The 13,097-nt window shown below is 38.8% G+C and overlaps 1 protein-coding gene across 2 annotated transcripts in view; it reads right to left on the bottom strand.

The window, feature by feature from the left end:
* Positions 1–7,873, bottom strand: part of runx2b (RUNX family transcription factor 2b) — a 57,214-nt gene extending 49,341 nt beyond the window's left edge. The window contains exons 1-2 of one of the 2 annotated variants that reach the window (XM_038286062.1): positions 7,242–7,873; positions 6,901–7,024 (exon numbers count right to left, since the gene is read on the bottom strand). In XM_038286062.1, the coding sequence (XP_038141990.1) occupies positions 6,901–6,958 (58 nt within the window). In that variant the 5' untranslated portion in view covers positions 6,959–7,024; positions 7,242–7,873. The remainder of the gene's footprint in view (positions 1–6,900; positions 7,025–7,241) is intronic. The other variant, XM_038286060.1, reaches the window with a different exon arrangement.
* Positions 7,874–13,097: the final 5,224 nt, after the last annotated feature.

The raw sequence follows: 13,097 nt of genomic DNA on the forward strand, positions 1-13,097 counted from the left end.
GTGCACCAGTGCACAAAGCAAGGTCCATAAAGACATGGATGACAGAGTCTGGTGTGGATGAACTTGACTGGCCTGCACAGAGTCCTGACCTCAACCCGATAGAACACCTTTGGGATGAATTAGAGCGGAGACTGAGAGCCAGGCCTTCTCGTCCAACATCAGTGTGCGACCTCACAAATGCGCTTCTGGAAGAATGGTCAAAAATTCCCATAAACACACTCCTAAACCTTGTGGACAGCCTTCCCAGAAGAGTTGAAGCTGTTCTAGCTGCAAAGGGTGGACCGACGTCATATTGAACCCTATGGATTAGGAACGGGATGTCACTTAAGCTCATATGTGAGTCAAGGCAGGTGAGCAAATACTTTTGGCAATATAGTGTATTCTTGGGTGTTTTTATCTGTGTGTTTTGGGTCATTGTCCTGTTGCAAGACCCATGACCTACGACTGAGACCAAGCTTTCTGACAAAGAGCAGCACAGTTCTCTTTACAATCCCTTGATAGTCTTGATATTTCATTGTAGCCTTCAAAAATTGAAGACATCCTGTGCCAGAGGAAACAAAGCAGCCCCAGAACACAACAGAGCCTCCTCAATGTTTCACAATAGGGACAGTGTTCTTTCCTTTATATGCTTCATTTTTTTACCTGTGATAATAGCCTCTGCAAAAAAAATATTATTTGTTCGTCTCATCTGTCCATAGGACACTCTGATAGAAGCCTTGTGGATTGTCAGCATATAGTTTGGGAAATTCCAGTCTGGCCTTTTACTGATTAGCTTTCAACAATGGTGTTGTCCTTGGTCATCTTCCACTTTGGCTCAAACAATGATGGATGGTACCATCCGACACTGATGTTCCTTGAGCTTAAAGTTCACTTTTAGTCTCTAAAAGCTTTTCTGGGCTTTTCTGTTACCAGGCATATTATACTTGTCTTGGATTTGTCATCAATGTTCCACCTTTGACCACGTCAAGGGAAATTGGCTACGGTCGTTAATAAGGGCAGCTGCAGTCACAGAAACACCAAGCTGGTTTGAGATGGACTTATGTTTGTCATTAACTTTCTTGTCTATAATTTTCTTTCTAATCTCCTGAGACAACTCTGTCCCTCGCTTCCTCTGGACCATGTTGGGTGTGGTACACACCATGTCACCGAACAGCACATTCTCAAGCCCACTGACTGATTACAAGATTGTCGACACCTGTGATTCTAATTAGTGGACACACCTTGATTTAACATGTTCCTTTGGTCACATTTTCTCAGTTTGTTCAAGGGACACCAACAGTCTTGTCTAGGCCTCTTTCATTATTATATTATTTTTTTTAAATCACTCCATTGCAGAATGGTTGAAAAGCAATGACTTTCATTTGTTGTTTTGTCTGATGTTGTGACCATTATGGGTTTTTCTACCTGTGCACGCCTTATTTCTACAAAGTATTGACTACAGATTTATACAATTCATGCTCATCTTTAAAATATCTAGTTACCAAAATCTCTGTAAATCTTTTTTTTATTTTATTATTTACTAAAATTGACTTAAAATCCTAATGAAATGCCTGGAAGTTTTGTGGTTTTAATACAACAAAATGAGGAAAAGATCAATGAATTAAATCTTTGTAAGAGATACAATGTATTGAAGTATATTCAATTTCCTCTTGGGAATTGTTAGAAATTGGTCCGTTGTCAGGTCAGATTATGGAAATGAAATGAATGCAGAGAGTTATACATAATTTTCAGCTACCATTTATGTTGATGTTTTGACCACATAAGCTACTTGGATTCCTCTATACTCTCTCTTTCTCCTGTTGCCATTAGAAATCAATCAAATTCACTCAGGCATACTTATCAAATTACTTCCTGAATATTCCTAATCAGTCCGGTTCTGGTTAATATTTGTCGAAAAATGTGGGGTTTTATATATGTTGAAGTCCATCCTGAGTCAGTAGGGATACCACATTCCTTTCAGATTAAACTAAACAAGGTGAAATAGTTGCCCATTTTTCCCCCGGTGTGGAGCAGAACAGGTAGTGCCTTGTGCCGGTGCTGCGGCCGCGCTCTCATTTACTCACGTCGTTACAAGCTGAACCCAAACACGAGGAACGCTCAACACTCCATATTTCCTCTTAATATAGAAAAAGGCTCAAAGTCCAAACCGAGGGGAAAAAATGATGTTCAGCTTTCCTGTGGTCTGAGAATGCTGTATCAGCTCTGCTCAAAGCTGTCTGCTGATCGAATAACAGGAATCAAACGTAAATAAAGAGGCAAAAGGAAGGACATGACACAGGACAGAGCGAGGTGAAGCGGGTCGAGTTTCATTAGAGTGAACCAGTTCCAAGACAGACCAATTTTCAAAGTGTTAGGTAGTTACTTCCTCTCTGAGGGCTTATATCGGATAACTGTAATTCGCCCAGCATGATGCTGCTACCGAGGATGAGGGTCTGATCCTATAAAGTGTTGAAATAGCACAGCATTAAAAGCTTTGCTGGTTAACACAACAGCTCTGAATGACCTGGCAACATATGGAAGCTGAGTCTGAGTTTGAAAAGTCATCCAAAACATACCAATCTGAGTTTTATTTCAAAATGCAATCATCAAGGATTGAACTGATTTATGAAGCAACACATGAAACTGATAAAAAATTATAAAAGGTTAGCACGTAGAGGGTTTAGAAAACGAGTCCATTGTCAACACTTTTAACAGCCAAAACAGTCAACTGGCAGGTCACCGTATCATAAGTATCATGTAATTACTCACATAGCAGGTGACCACTGGATAAAACAAGAAATAATACACACTTCCTTGTGAAAATGTGTGCCGAATTGTAGGTTTGTTGTTGCAGTCTTCATATTACAGGGATTAGTGTAATCTCATTTGTTTTAACAACTTCTCCTTCCTTATTTTGACAGAAGGCAGACGATTATCCATGAACTAATAGCTCCTGGTTTAGTAGGAAAACAAAATCCAATCATTTGCAGGTTATTTACTATACATTAAATTACATGTAAAAGCACTTCTCACAAGCTTTTGTTGGCAGACTTAATTTAAGGTATTAACTACGCCCGTATAAGATTCTCATGAAATGATAACCTTGAGGAAAAAGAACTGTTTCATTGTATTCACACAAAACTTCACAGGGTCCCATTGCTTTTATATAAAACAGGAAAAATACATTTATTATTGTAGCTGCTTAAGTCATGTAACATACTTATTTTTATAGTGGTAATAATGTTATCTATTACACGTGGTTGTGGTTATCATTATTTCAGTTTGTGCAAATATCTTTCTAAGTTGTTATTGCTTCAAATATGATTGATTTTTCAATAGGGGTTGTATAGCTTATTAGTTAATCTGCCAACTGTAGTCAACTGCAATCTGTAACTTAACCTTACAAAGAGTCATAGGTGGCATTTTTTTATTATAGCTATGGCTGTTTATGATCCAAATACATAAAACTATAATTAAATTTGATTTTAAAAATAGGTTTTGGTAAATAGGAATCTATTTTAATTGTGTTTTAACAATTAAGTTAAAACTGTGTTTTATACAATCTGTAAATGGAACAGAATCTGGGTTTGGCTATTCTGTTTCCTGTATGCTATGCTTCCTTTTGGGGTGGCATCCAGCCCGGCTGTGGATCAGGTGCCTCAGACACAGGGGCTTATCCTTAATAGAGTCATTCGTGATTTTGATAACAAACTCTGGGGCATTTTTTTTTTTTTACACTTCCACCCTTATCTCTTTGCATGTTTTCAGTCTTATTGCTATAGATAAAAGCAACTTGGAGCGCAAAATATTAATATAAGAGAGATCCTGAGTCATTAAGGGAGTTTGGTAGTTTCCACAGCATACGTTTTAATGTTGCTGCATATATATAATTACAGATTACGTGGTCTTTCTTATATAGGCAAGGATCTGTTTGTCAGTTAGCTGAACAGTATTGCCCAGTAATGTGTGGGAGGGACAGGGCTGTGTTAATCTATGAATCTATGATCCATAAAGTCGAGGAAAACTCTGAGCGGTTCTAAACATTCTCAAGCATCTCTTTACAAGAACTTTAAACACTAGGAGCATGATGACAGAACGTTTTGTTTTTTCTCAACTGTGTTGAAAATGTGGCTTTTTTAAACCTCCGTGTAGCTTGAAAACCGGCCAATGCCTTCTCCTAACTTTTGTATTCTTCTGCAGCATTCAGTGCATCACAGAGGCTGGAAATTACAGATAGGTCCCTAAAAAAGTGGGAATAGCTTGTTGCAGCCCATTAAAATCACAGGTTATTGTGTTTCCATCACACTCTCATTCAGACCGTAATAACTACCTGCAGCTTATTTTTGGCCATAATCAGCCCACCATTCGCTGCTTTCACATTTCACTGACATTACAGACCAGTTAATCTGTCATTGAATAAATCCAAATGACATTAACACTCTGAACCTTTCTGATTACCCTGAGGAATAAACCTTGGCTAATAAGCTCTAATATAGTCTGCAAACACAAACAGCAGCGTTTTACTTCATCGGTATGACCCTGCTGGGATTAAATAACAAGTTTGCCTCAGAGGTACAATTAAGAGACGCTAAATAGAGTTCCTTTGAGCTCGGAGTTGAGGGAAGAGTCTCCGCTGCACAGTAGCAGCCAGTGAAGCGCTGCCGTTTTTTCCCCCCTCTGGCATTTTCAAATTACCTATTGATGAGTGGGCTTCACATCGCTCCCCGGCTGGGATGGGGGAGGGAGGATGTCTGGTTCACTTTTAAGATGTCTCCAAGAAGCAGACCTGTGGTTAGATCTAAAGCAATACTTATGCAACAGAAGCTTGCCTTTCTGAAATACATATACGGTTTCCTTTGCAAATTATCCGAGATTTACTTCAGAAGGGAAAGTTTTCCGCCTGGAGTTTTCGGATATTTACCCTTTTTGCTTTTGATGGTGTTGACTCGGCTCCTCAGTTAAAAGTTTTTTTTTTGTTTTATTATTCTTTACTGCTCCTGCACAACTTTATTGAACGATAATTGCTCCCATGACTTAATTGTCTATACGTAATTAGGTTTGTAAGAGAGAAAATAGGCAGTTAAATGTTCCCCAGAGAGGCAGTGGTGGTTGAGTGGGTGCCACACGTGTTGTCGATTATTCTGCCCCTCTCCTTCTGATTTGCCAGAATGAGAAGATATCATAAAAAAAATGAATTTTGAGCAATTAAATAAGAAGTGCCTGACTTAAACTGCCAAGACAAATTTTAATGATCCAGCTCTTTTCTTAATTAGAAATCTCTGCCAGCTTGGTTTATTATTGGGGACGAAAAATTGCTCTGTAATTAAAAGTGTCCCAGATAAGCACCAGTGTGCAGACAGAGTGTAAATTAAGGCCTCAATGAAAACAGGAGGATGGTGGATAGAGAACAAAACAGAAGAGTTTAAAAATATGATCTTATTTGAATGGATTAAAGGAAACCTGCTACAAATGAATTAAATTATTATTTTAAAATGCCAAATCAAACTAAATTTAAAACACAAAAGGAAGTGTTAAAGCCTACTGTTATTTTTTTTTTCAGGTATGATTTACCACTTTTTGATAATCACATTTTAACCAATTCTCACTTTAAGCATCTTTCCATTAAGTGCGTCGACCTAAACCTACACAAATCACCTTCCCTTTCTGCTCTTGCTCTAATGCGTTTCCTGCTCCTCTTCTCTTGTCCGCTCTTGCCCCAAGCTCCTGCGACTCACTGAGAGGTCAGTGGGGGTTAATGTGTTTTAATATGAGGTGGCAATTGTCGGAAGGCCCACGCTGTTTTTTTTTTCTCTCTCTCTCTCTCTGCGTTTTCTGCAGTCTTCTTCTGCGTGGAGCATCTGTGGCTGACCACGGAGCGACTTCTGCAAAACATCCTTAAAGCGTTTTATTTGGACAAGATGAGCGTATCTATGGAGCGGAGCAGAGAGCCAGCGGGAGATGGCCTTGATCTGGGAGGAAATGTTAATTTTCAATAATTTTATGATATGGAGCAATGGATATTGCAAGATTATTTATAATGTTTCAGGAAAGAATTAAGCAGATCTAAAATAAAGGGTCCTTAAGAAGCACATGTTGGTCTTCACAGGTTCATCTCTACTGTTTAGAAGACTGAGGATCATTTTTATCTTTTGCACAGGTCAATTTCAATATAGAGAAACAAGAATAAGCATTAACAAAATGGAGAAATTGTTTAAAAAAAAACAATAAATCAGAATGCATGGATTGTTTTTAAACTTCAGTAAATGTTGACTTACTCAGTATGAATTTCTGTCAGCCGATTAAATCTGCTCTGGTGGCAGAGGAAATCTAAACAGATTAATTGATGACAGCAGTGCGACCGAGCAGTTTTAGGAAGCAATTACAGATTGCTCTTGGCAAACTAATCAATACTGTATTCCCGAAAGAGAGACATAAACTCACACACAACCCAGTATTCCCTACATCTTGTTCCAATGCTCAACTGTAAACTCGCTTGAACAGTGTCTGTTTACGTCTGTCAAAAATATCACCCCTGCTTTTGTTTTTGGTTCTGCAGCGGAATCTCTCTCTAAATCTAAGGGTATGTTGCACAAACATGTCGTCTCCTTATTTCAGGAATATTTGTAAACATTCTGTATAAGTAAAGAGTTGAATATCTGAGCGCAGAGAGTTCCCCTTTCTTGGTGATTTAGGTCCTGTCAAAAAGCCTTGGTGACGGTTGGAGTCTCTCCTCTAGCAAAGATGATTCAATTGATGGCAGTGAGCTGATTTTAATGCCGACCTGGAATCCTTCAATCTGGTCCAAGGTCTTCATCAACATCCACATATGAGCAGCTGACATCCCCGAGTCCTTTCTGTGACCCGAACCCTCAACCGACCCAGTTCCAGAAGAGCATCAGCGACTGGCGAAATGGTACTCACCCCAGAAGAAGTTCTGCTGACATGGTGTCACTGTGCTGAAGAGGCTGTTAGATGCCATGGCTGCCTCTGGTTCCAGCAAGCCCCAACTTTGTTCCTCTGTGGTTTCTGTGACCCTCGACACGTCCTAAACCAAGAGCGCCCAGCGTGTCATGAAGGGGGAAAAAAATGGAAAAGCCATCCACAAAACATGCTTCTACGTATCAACTATTTGGATGACCACAAGTAACGACCAGGTTTGGTTTTATAGAAAAAAAAAATTGCAGAGGCAAATATCGCTTTTGCGGATAGATCAGATGGTGTCGGACTCGCTTGCTTGGCCAATGTGGTTGGAACGTACTTACTTGCTTAGCGCCGTCCTTGTGACTGGTGCTGGCCCGTGACGATTAACCATTTACACTCCAGGTCGCCCTCAGACACCAACCCCGAGCCGCACGTCTGTGGTTCTGTGGTTGTTGGGGAGGCGAGCAAAGCCCTCACACAACCCAAAAGGCACCAGCTTTAAAACTCGTCTCTTTCCTGCCCTCCATGCGGCGTCACTGGAGACCCTGGGTCACATGCCCGCCAACGTCATCACGGTACAGCAGCTGAGTAGGACAGCCTACCGTTGTGGCTTTTCCTTCCTTTGCTCTCCTTCTGAGTTTTCTCTCCCCTCCTTCTCCCACCAGGCGTGATCCAGCAGCGTTTTCCAGGCTCTCTTGGGATTGGGTTCTAACGCTCCCGTGAGTCAGGAAGCTTCAGTGGGGGCAGCTTGTTCAACCGCCCATACTCCTCTCGGCATATGGGCAGCAGTTCTCTTCTGCCTTGCTCTCCCTTCACTCATTCAACCCCCCCTCTCCTCTTTCTGTCTATGTCTCTCTCTGTGACTCCGCTGCTCCTTCCCTCAACTCCTTTAACAGGCTGCCGTGCTGCTCCTGTCTGCCTTTGAGCAGGGAGAGCTGAGCTTGGTAAGATTTGAGGGTGTGAGTGAAGAGCGAAAGGCTGGCTGGCTGACTGGTGGTGTGTGGCTGGGTGTGTTTGTCTGTGTGAGCGTGTGCAGCAGAAAGAGAGAAAAAACTGGATGGAAAGCGGAGGTGTTGTGACACCCGGCTCAAGAAGACTTGCTTGAGTTGGCTCGTTTCTTCTGTATGGCACATCAGCATGGAACAGAGAGTAGTCATGTTATTGCATCACGCTCTAATAGCTGCGTTTGTGCATGTGCATCCAAGCCTATGCTCTGACCTGTCACTGGCTTCAAATGAAGAGAAAGACGGCTGCGATTCCTGTAAGAGGCCATACATCATGGCCACCTGTCCTCCTGCTGAGATGGCTTCGAACAGTCTAGTGAATGATACGAGACATGAACACCTACTCTGATGCAGACACCATGCAAAAAAAAACCAACAAAAAGTGCAGACGATCAGCGATTAATCATAGACTAAATCGTACTAGGCTCATGCCGTACACATGCTTGAACACCACAGGGACGGTTAGCTTTTTGATCAGAGATCACAGGTGTTTGTTATGGCGGTTTAAAAACGGGAGACGAGGTGTTGCAGCACGAGCAAAGATATGATAGGAATGAAGATTATTTTGATAAAGTGTTAAAGCGTCTCATCTTGTCACCAGGCATAAAACATTGTGAGAGTAGATTAAAAGGTTTCAGGAGAATGCGCTTTTATTGGTGTGCTGATTCTATGGCAATTAGAGGAACAGTCATAGCCCTTGTAATTTTCTCTACTTTGTCATGTTACAACTGCAAATTTTGATGCATTTGAGGGAATTTAATTTCATAGACCAACACAAAGTAACGCATAATTGTTTAGTGGAGGTAAAAATAATGCATCTTTCTCAAGATGCTCTACACAATATTTCCACAACCCCTTTTTCTCAGATGCCCCTTAATAAAATCCATTGCAGCCAGTTGCCTTTAGGATATAATGTCAGAGTAAATCCAGATGCTCTGTGAAGGCCTTGGAGGTTTGTTACAGGTCGTTAACAAAAAATTACCCGAGGAACACAACTGACTGGTTAAAAATAAGGTGGTGGTCAAGTTTAAAGCTGGGTTGGGTTATAAAATACTATCTCAAATTTTGTACTGTGCTTTTACAAAGCACTGTTCAATCCATCTTTATTTAGAATAGCTGCCATGGGGCCCTTTGTAGCTTCGGTTGAGCTGTGCACTCCATACATCTGGTCTTTATGGAAGAGTGGCAAGAAGAAAATCAATGCTCACAGAAAGTCATGAGGACTAATGTTTAAAGGTCACCGCGGGTCATGTAGAGGACATGGAAAAGATCAGTAAGAATGTCCCCAGGTCAAAATAGACCAATATGAATCTTTGAGGGCTACTTGCTTAATGCAATGTGTGGCAGAAAATTAGTATTGCCTATCAACCTAAACCAGAGGTGTTCAAAGTGTGCTCGTGGGGACATTTACGGCAGATTCAGCCAGCCTATCACTGGCTCCTATTTAAAAAAAAGGTGTAATTGTGGCCTGTCAGAACATGTGATTGATGTAGATGGAAGATTTTTTTATTCTATGTTCTTTCAGGCAAATTAAAAACTTGCAATGGAAAATGTGGTCAACAATGACAAATATTTGTCTTTTAATAAAAAAGGCTTTCTGGTTTCTTTTTAATTCTTTGTATTTCTATTTGGTTTTATAGTGTCTTTAACAGACTTTCTTTCAATAAGCACAACATCCTTTCCATAGTTGAATCTATAATGATTATCATATCCTTTCCTGACAGAAATTTGACTACTGGATTTATTTAACGAGAAGATTGTTAGTCTACAGTTGAGCAAAATTTTTTTTAGACATATATTTTAATTTAATTTGAGTTTTTTCCCCCTCTTTAGCACTTTTGACTTGTTTTTTTACTGTCCAAATAATAGATTGTTTGGACACAGTTTCAACAAACAGACCATAACCATGGTAAAGCATGGCAGAGGCAGCATCAGGCTAAGGGTAAGCTTATGAGAATTGGATAGAGTTATGGATAGATAACAGTCTTGAGAAATACAATTTTTAAAATATTTTTAAGACTTAAGTCTGGAGTTGAGATTTACCTACAATTATTTTAGCATGCAGCCCAATAATTGTAGGTTTCCTTTCACCTTACATTTATACAATACTATATAAGTAACTTCTACGTAAAATGGCAAAAAACTACAAAGACGTGTGTTTTTTAAGTCACAAAATGGAATAAAGAATATGTTAGGATATTAAAACTTTTTCAAGGTATAGTTTGTAAATATTGTAGCAAAAGCAAACAACACCGAAGGATATCAGCAGTAACAGCTTTGTCTTCCCTTTTCTTTAAGATTTTATTATATCAACACTAAGATTTTTATTAGTTTGAAGATAGAAAACAGAGTAGTTCTCATAAACATGTATCCTTCTTATTAATTAAAGACACTTAAGTGTAAATTTGTACTAATACTAAGCTATATTGAATGTTTACATATATATATATCCTTTAAGCCACAGAAGCTCCACAGTGCAGTGAAATAAACCCTTATTCAGACTCTGAGTTTAAGCCATTTCTTATGAGCAAACAAATGTCTGGGGAAACTTGTTTTATACAGATAATTAATTTTAAATGGGTAATTACATTTGTGGTAGTGAATGCAGATATTTAGATTTCTTCAAGAAATACCCAAAAATGACCTGTTTTCAGCAAGTCCAGTATTGATAGTTCAAATATGCCTTTAGTTAATTTTTATATTAGATGTGGAAGTCACTGAAGTTGCATCAAATGACTTAACTACTGTCTATACAAAAATGTTTTGCAAAAACATTCTTAGGTATTTTTACACATTATGCGGATGCAAATATAAGAAAATTTGAATACTTAGAAAATAGTGGGAAGAGAAAATTTTTGTTATATTTCACTTTGAAATAACTAAGAAATTGTGCGGTTTTAAACATTTTTAACTTTCCATTATAATGTTACTCTGGTTTAAAGTCTTTCTAATGTGATGCCAGAAAAACTGGCAGAGTCACAAAATTTCTCTGGCCTTTAAAATCATAAAGTAGAACACCTGTTTCCAGAAAACCATATAGAATCATAGCGTGAAAACTATAGAAGCACCACACATCCATCTTACCAACGTCTGCAGGCTACAAGCTGCAAGTCTGTCTGTCAGTTCAGGCTGCCTCCTTGAGCAAAGAGCCCCTCAAATTAACCCATGCTTTTTTGACTCAAACTGTCAGCCTGTGAGAATCCTGTGTATTTTTTTTAACGCAACATTTGACTAAGAGCAAAAGAGAGACTTTACTTTACTTTACTATACTTTTATTTATAAATAATTGATTAATAACTTTATATTGCATTTTTTTCTATGAAGATATGTGTGAAATAAGTAAATTTAATGTCAAATCCATTTATCTATTAAGATTTTATATTACTACATCTATAACTGACCTCGATGTAGGTTTATAAAAATAAAGAAATTAATAAATTCAGCAGCACAACAGCGTTTCCACAAGTCTTTACCACCTTCCTTATTTTTGTGCTGTGAAGCATTTTCCTTGGCTTGCTGCTTTGTAAATATTTGCCGTCTAAAACAAGAGCATGCCTCTTGAGCTGCTGCACATGCTTCAGGATCCTCCGGGAAAAGCTTTTCAAATCCTGCAAAACAAACTGGGCATCATGTAGGAAACACATTTCCATTGGTTTATCATATCACCTGAGCAGTTCAGCTTTTCATGAAAGGTTCCCAAAAGACTGCATGATGATTGCTCCACATTTTAGATCGGGTAGAAACATAGACTGGCTGCATTTAAGGATTGGTTTGGGTCGAGATGCTGAAGTTTCTCAAGAATAATATTTAAGGTCATGTCTAAACATTTTTCAGGTTACTGCAAACGGATGCTTTTTCTGTCAAAAGTGCTAAACTTTCGGACAAAGTCCAGCACCAGCGCAAGCTCTGCAGAGCCACAATAAATTACGTGCAGTTTGATGGGGGAGTAATTTGCACATCGTGATTGAGTCTGAGACATGGAATGAAAAAATAAAGCATAAATGTCAACTGCCCTTCTCACATGGCAGGAAATGTTGCTTCTTGGGTGGCATGGCATGTGATAAACATCCTTGATGGTGAAAATCTGAACTGTAATGATGTTGTACAGTCTCAAGTATCACTGCATGGATTCTTTAAAACTGAAAAGATTATATGGAAGGGGAACAGAACTTGTTTTTTTTTCTCCAGATACAGTCGCAAAGTTTAGACAAAGTTAGCCAAATATTGTCTTACTTGGAAAACTGTAAGGAAGGTCAGTGGTTCAGCCCCCTTAAGAAAACCCCAGCTAACAATTTCAGCACTGAGCTGAAATTACTTTTTGTCCACATTTAGATTTAATTAAACTGCTACAATACCAAAATATCAATCTGTGTTCTTGCAGTGTGTCACAATTCAAATGATTTACTAAAAGATTTAATTAATTAAACTCAAAAAAATATTGTGCTGTTAGGAAACTATTTGCCCCCTGTCAGATTTCTTCCATTTTTGCTTTTCTAATAAAGTTATTTGCTTCACAACATAAAGCCAATAGAAACCGATGTACAAAATGTATTTATCAGAATGATGTTGTATTTACTGAAGGAATTTTCCATCGAATCAAACCAGGCCCATATGAATAACTACCAGTCAGCTAATATCAAATGGTTCCACCTTTACCAACAGCTGTGACCTAGACTATATGATAACGAACAAAAATAATTTCAAATGTCTATCAGTTTTTCCCCCTTTTTTTTCAGAAAGTTTTTTACTTACAGCCTCATGGTGGTACAGTTTTTTAGCACTCTTGTCTTGTAACAAGAAGGTCCTGGGTTTGATTCCTGGCCGCGGAGGTTGCATGTGTGGGTTGAAGGTACTCCACCTTACCCCCACAGTCCAATTACATGAATGTGAAGTTGGTTAGTGTCTCTAAACTGCCCTTAGGTGTGTGTGCAATGTTGTGCAAACACCTGTGTATTATTTTGGGTTGGTTCTTTACCTGAATAAATGTATTTTTTACTTGGATTTTTCATCTGATATATTTATCAGATGATCTTAAGCAGTAACTTTAACAGCGCCGTACCTGTTCAGCTAGAAAGTTAAAGCTGATGAGAAATTTCTTCACAGTTTCTAGTAAAGCTAAAAAAAAAGGCTTTCAAGGCTTTGCCGCCAGTTAAGGGTTTCAACTTGCTGTAGAGACGTTTTTGTAATTTATGT

This window comes from Cyprinodon tularosa, unplaced genomic scaffold, assembly GCF_016077235.1.
Source record: "Cyprinodon tularosa strain WSP-4 unplaced genomic scaffold, ASM1607723v1 ctg22, whole genome shotgun sequence".
NCBI classification, from domain to species: Eukaryota; Metazoa; Chordata; class Actinopteri; order Cyprinodontiformes; family Cyprinodontidae; genus Cyprinodon; species Cyprinodon tularosa.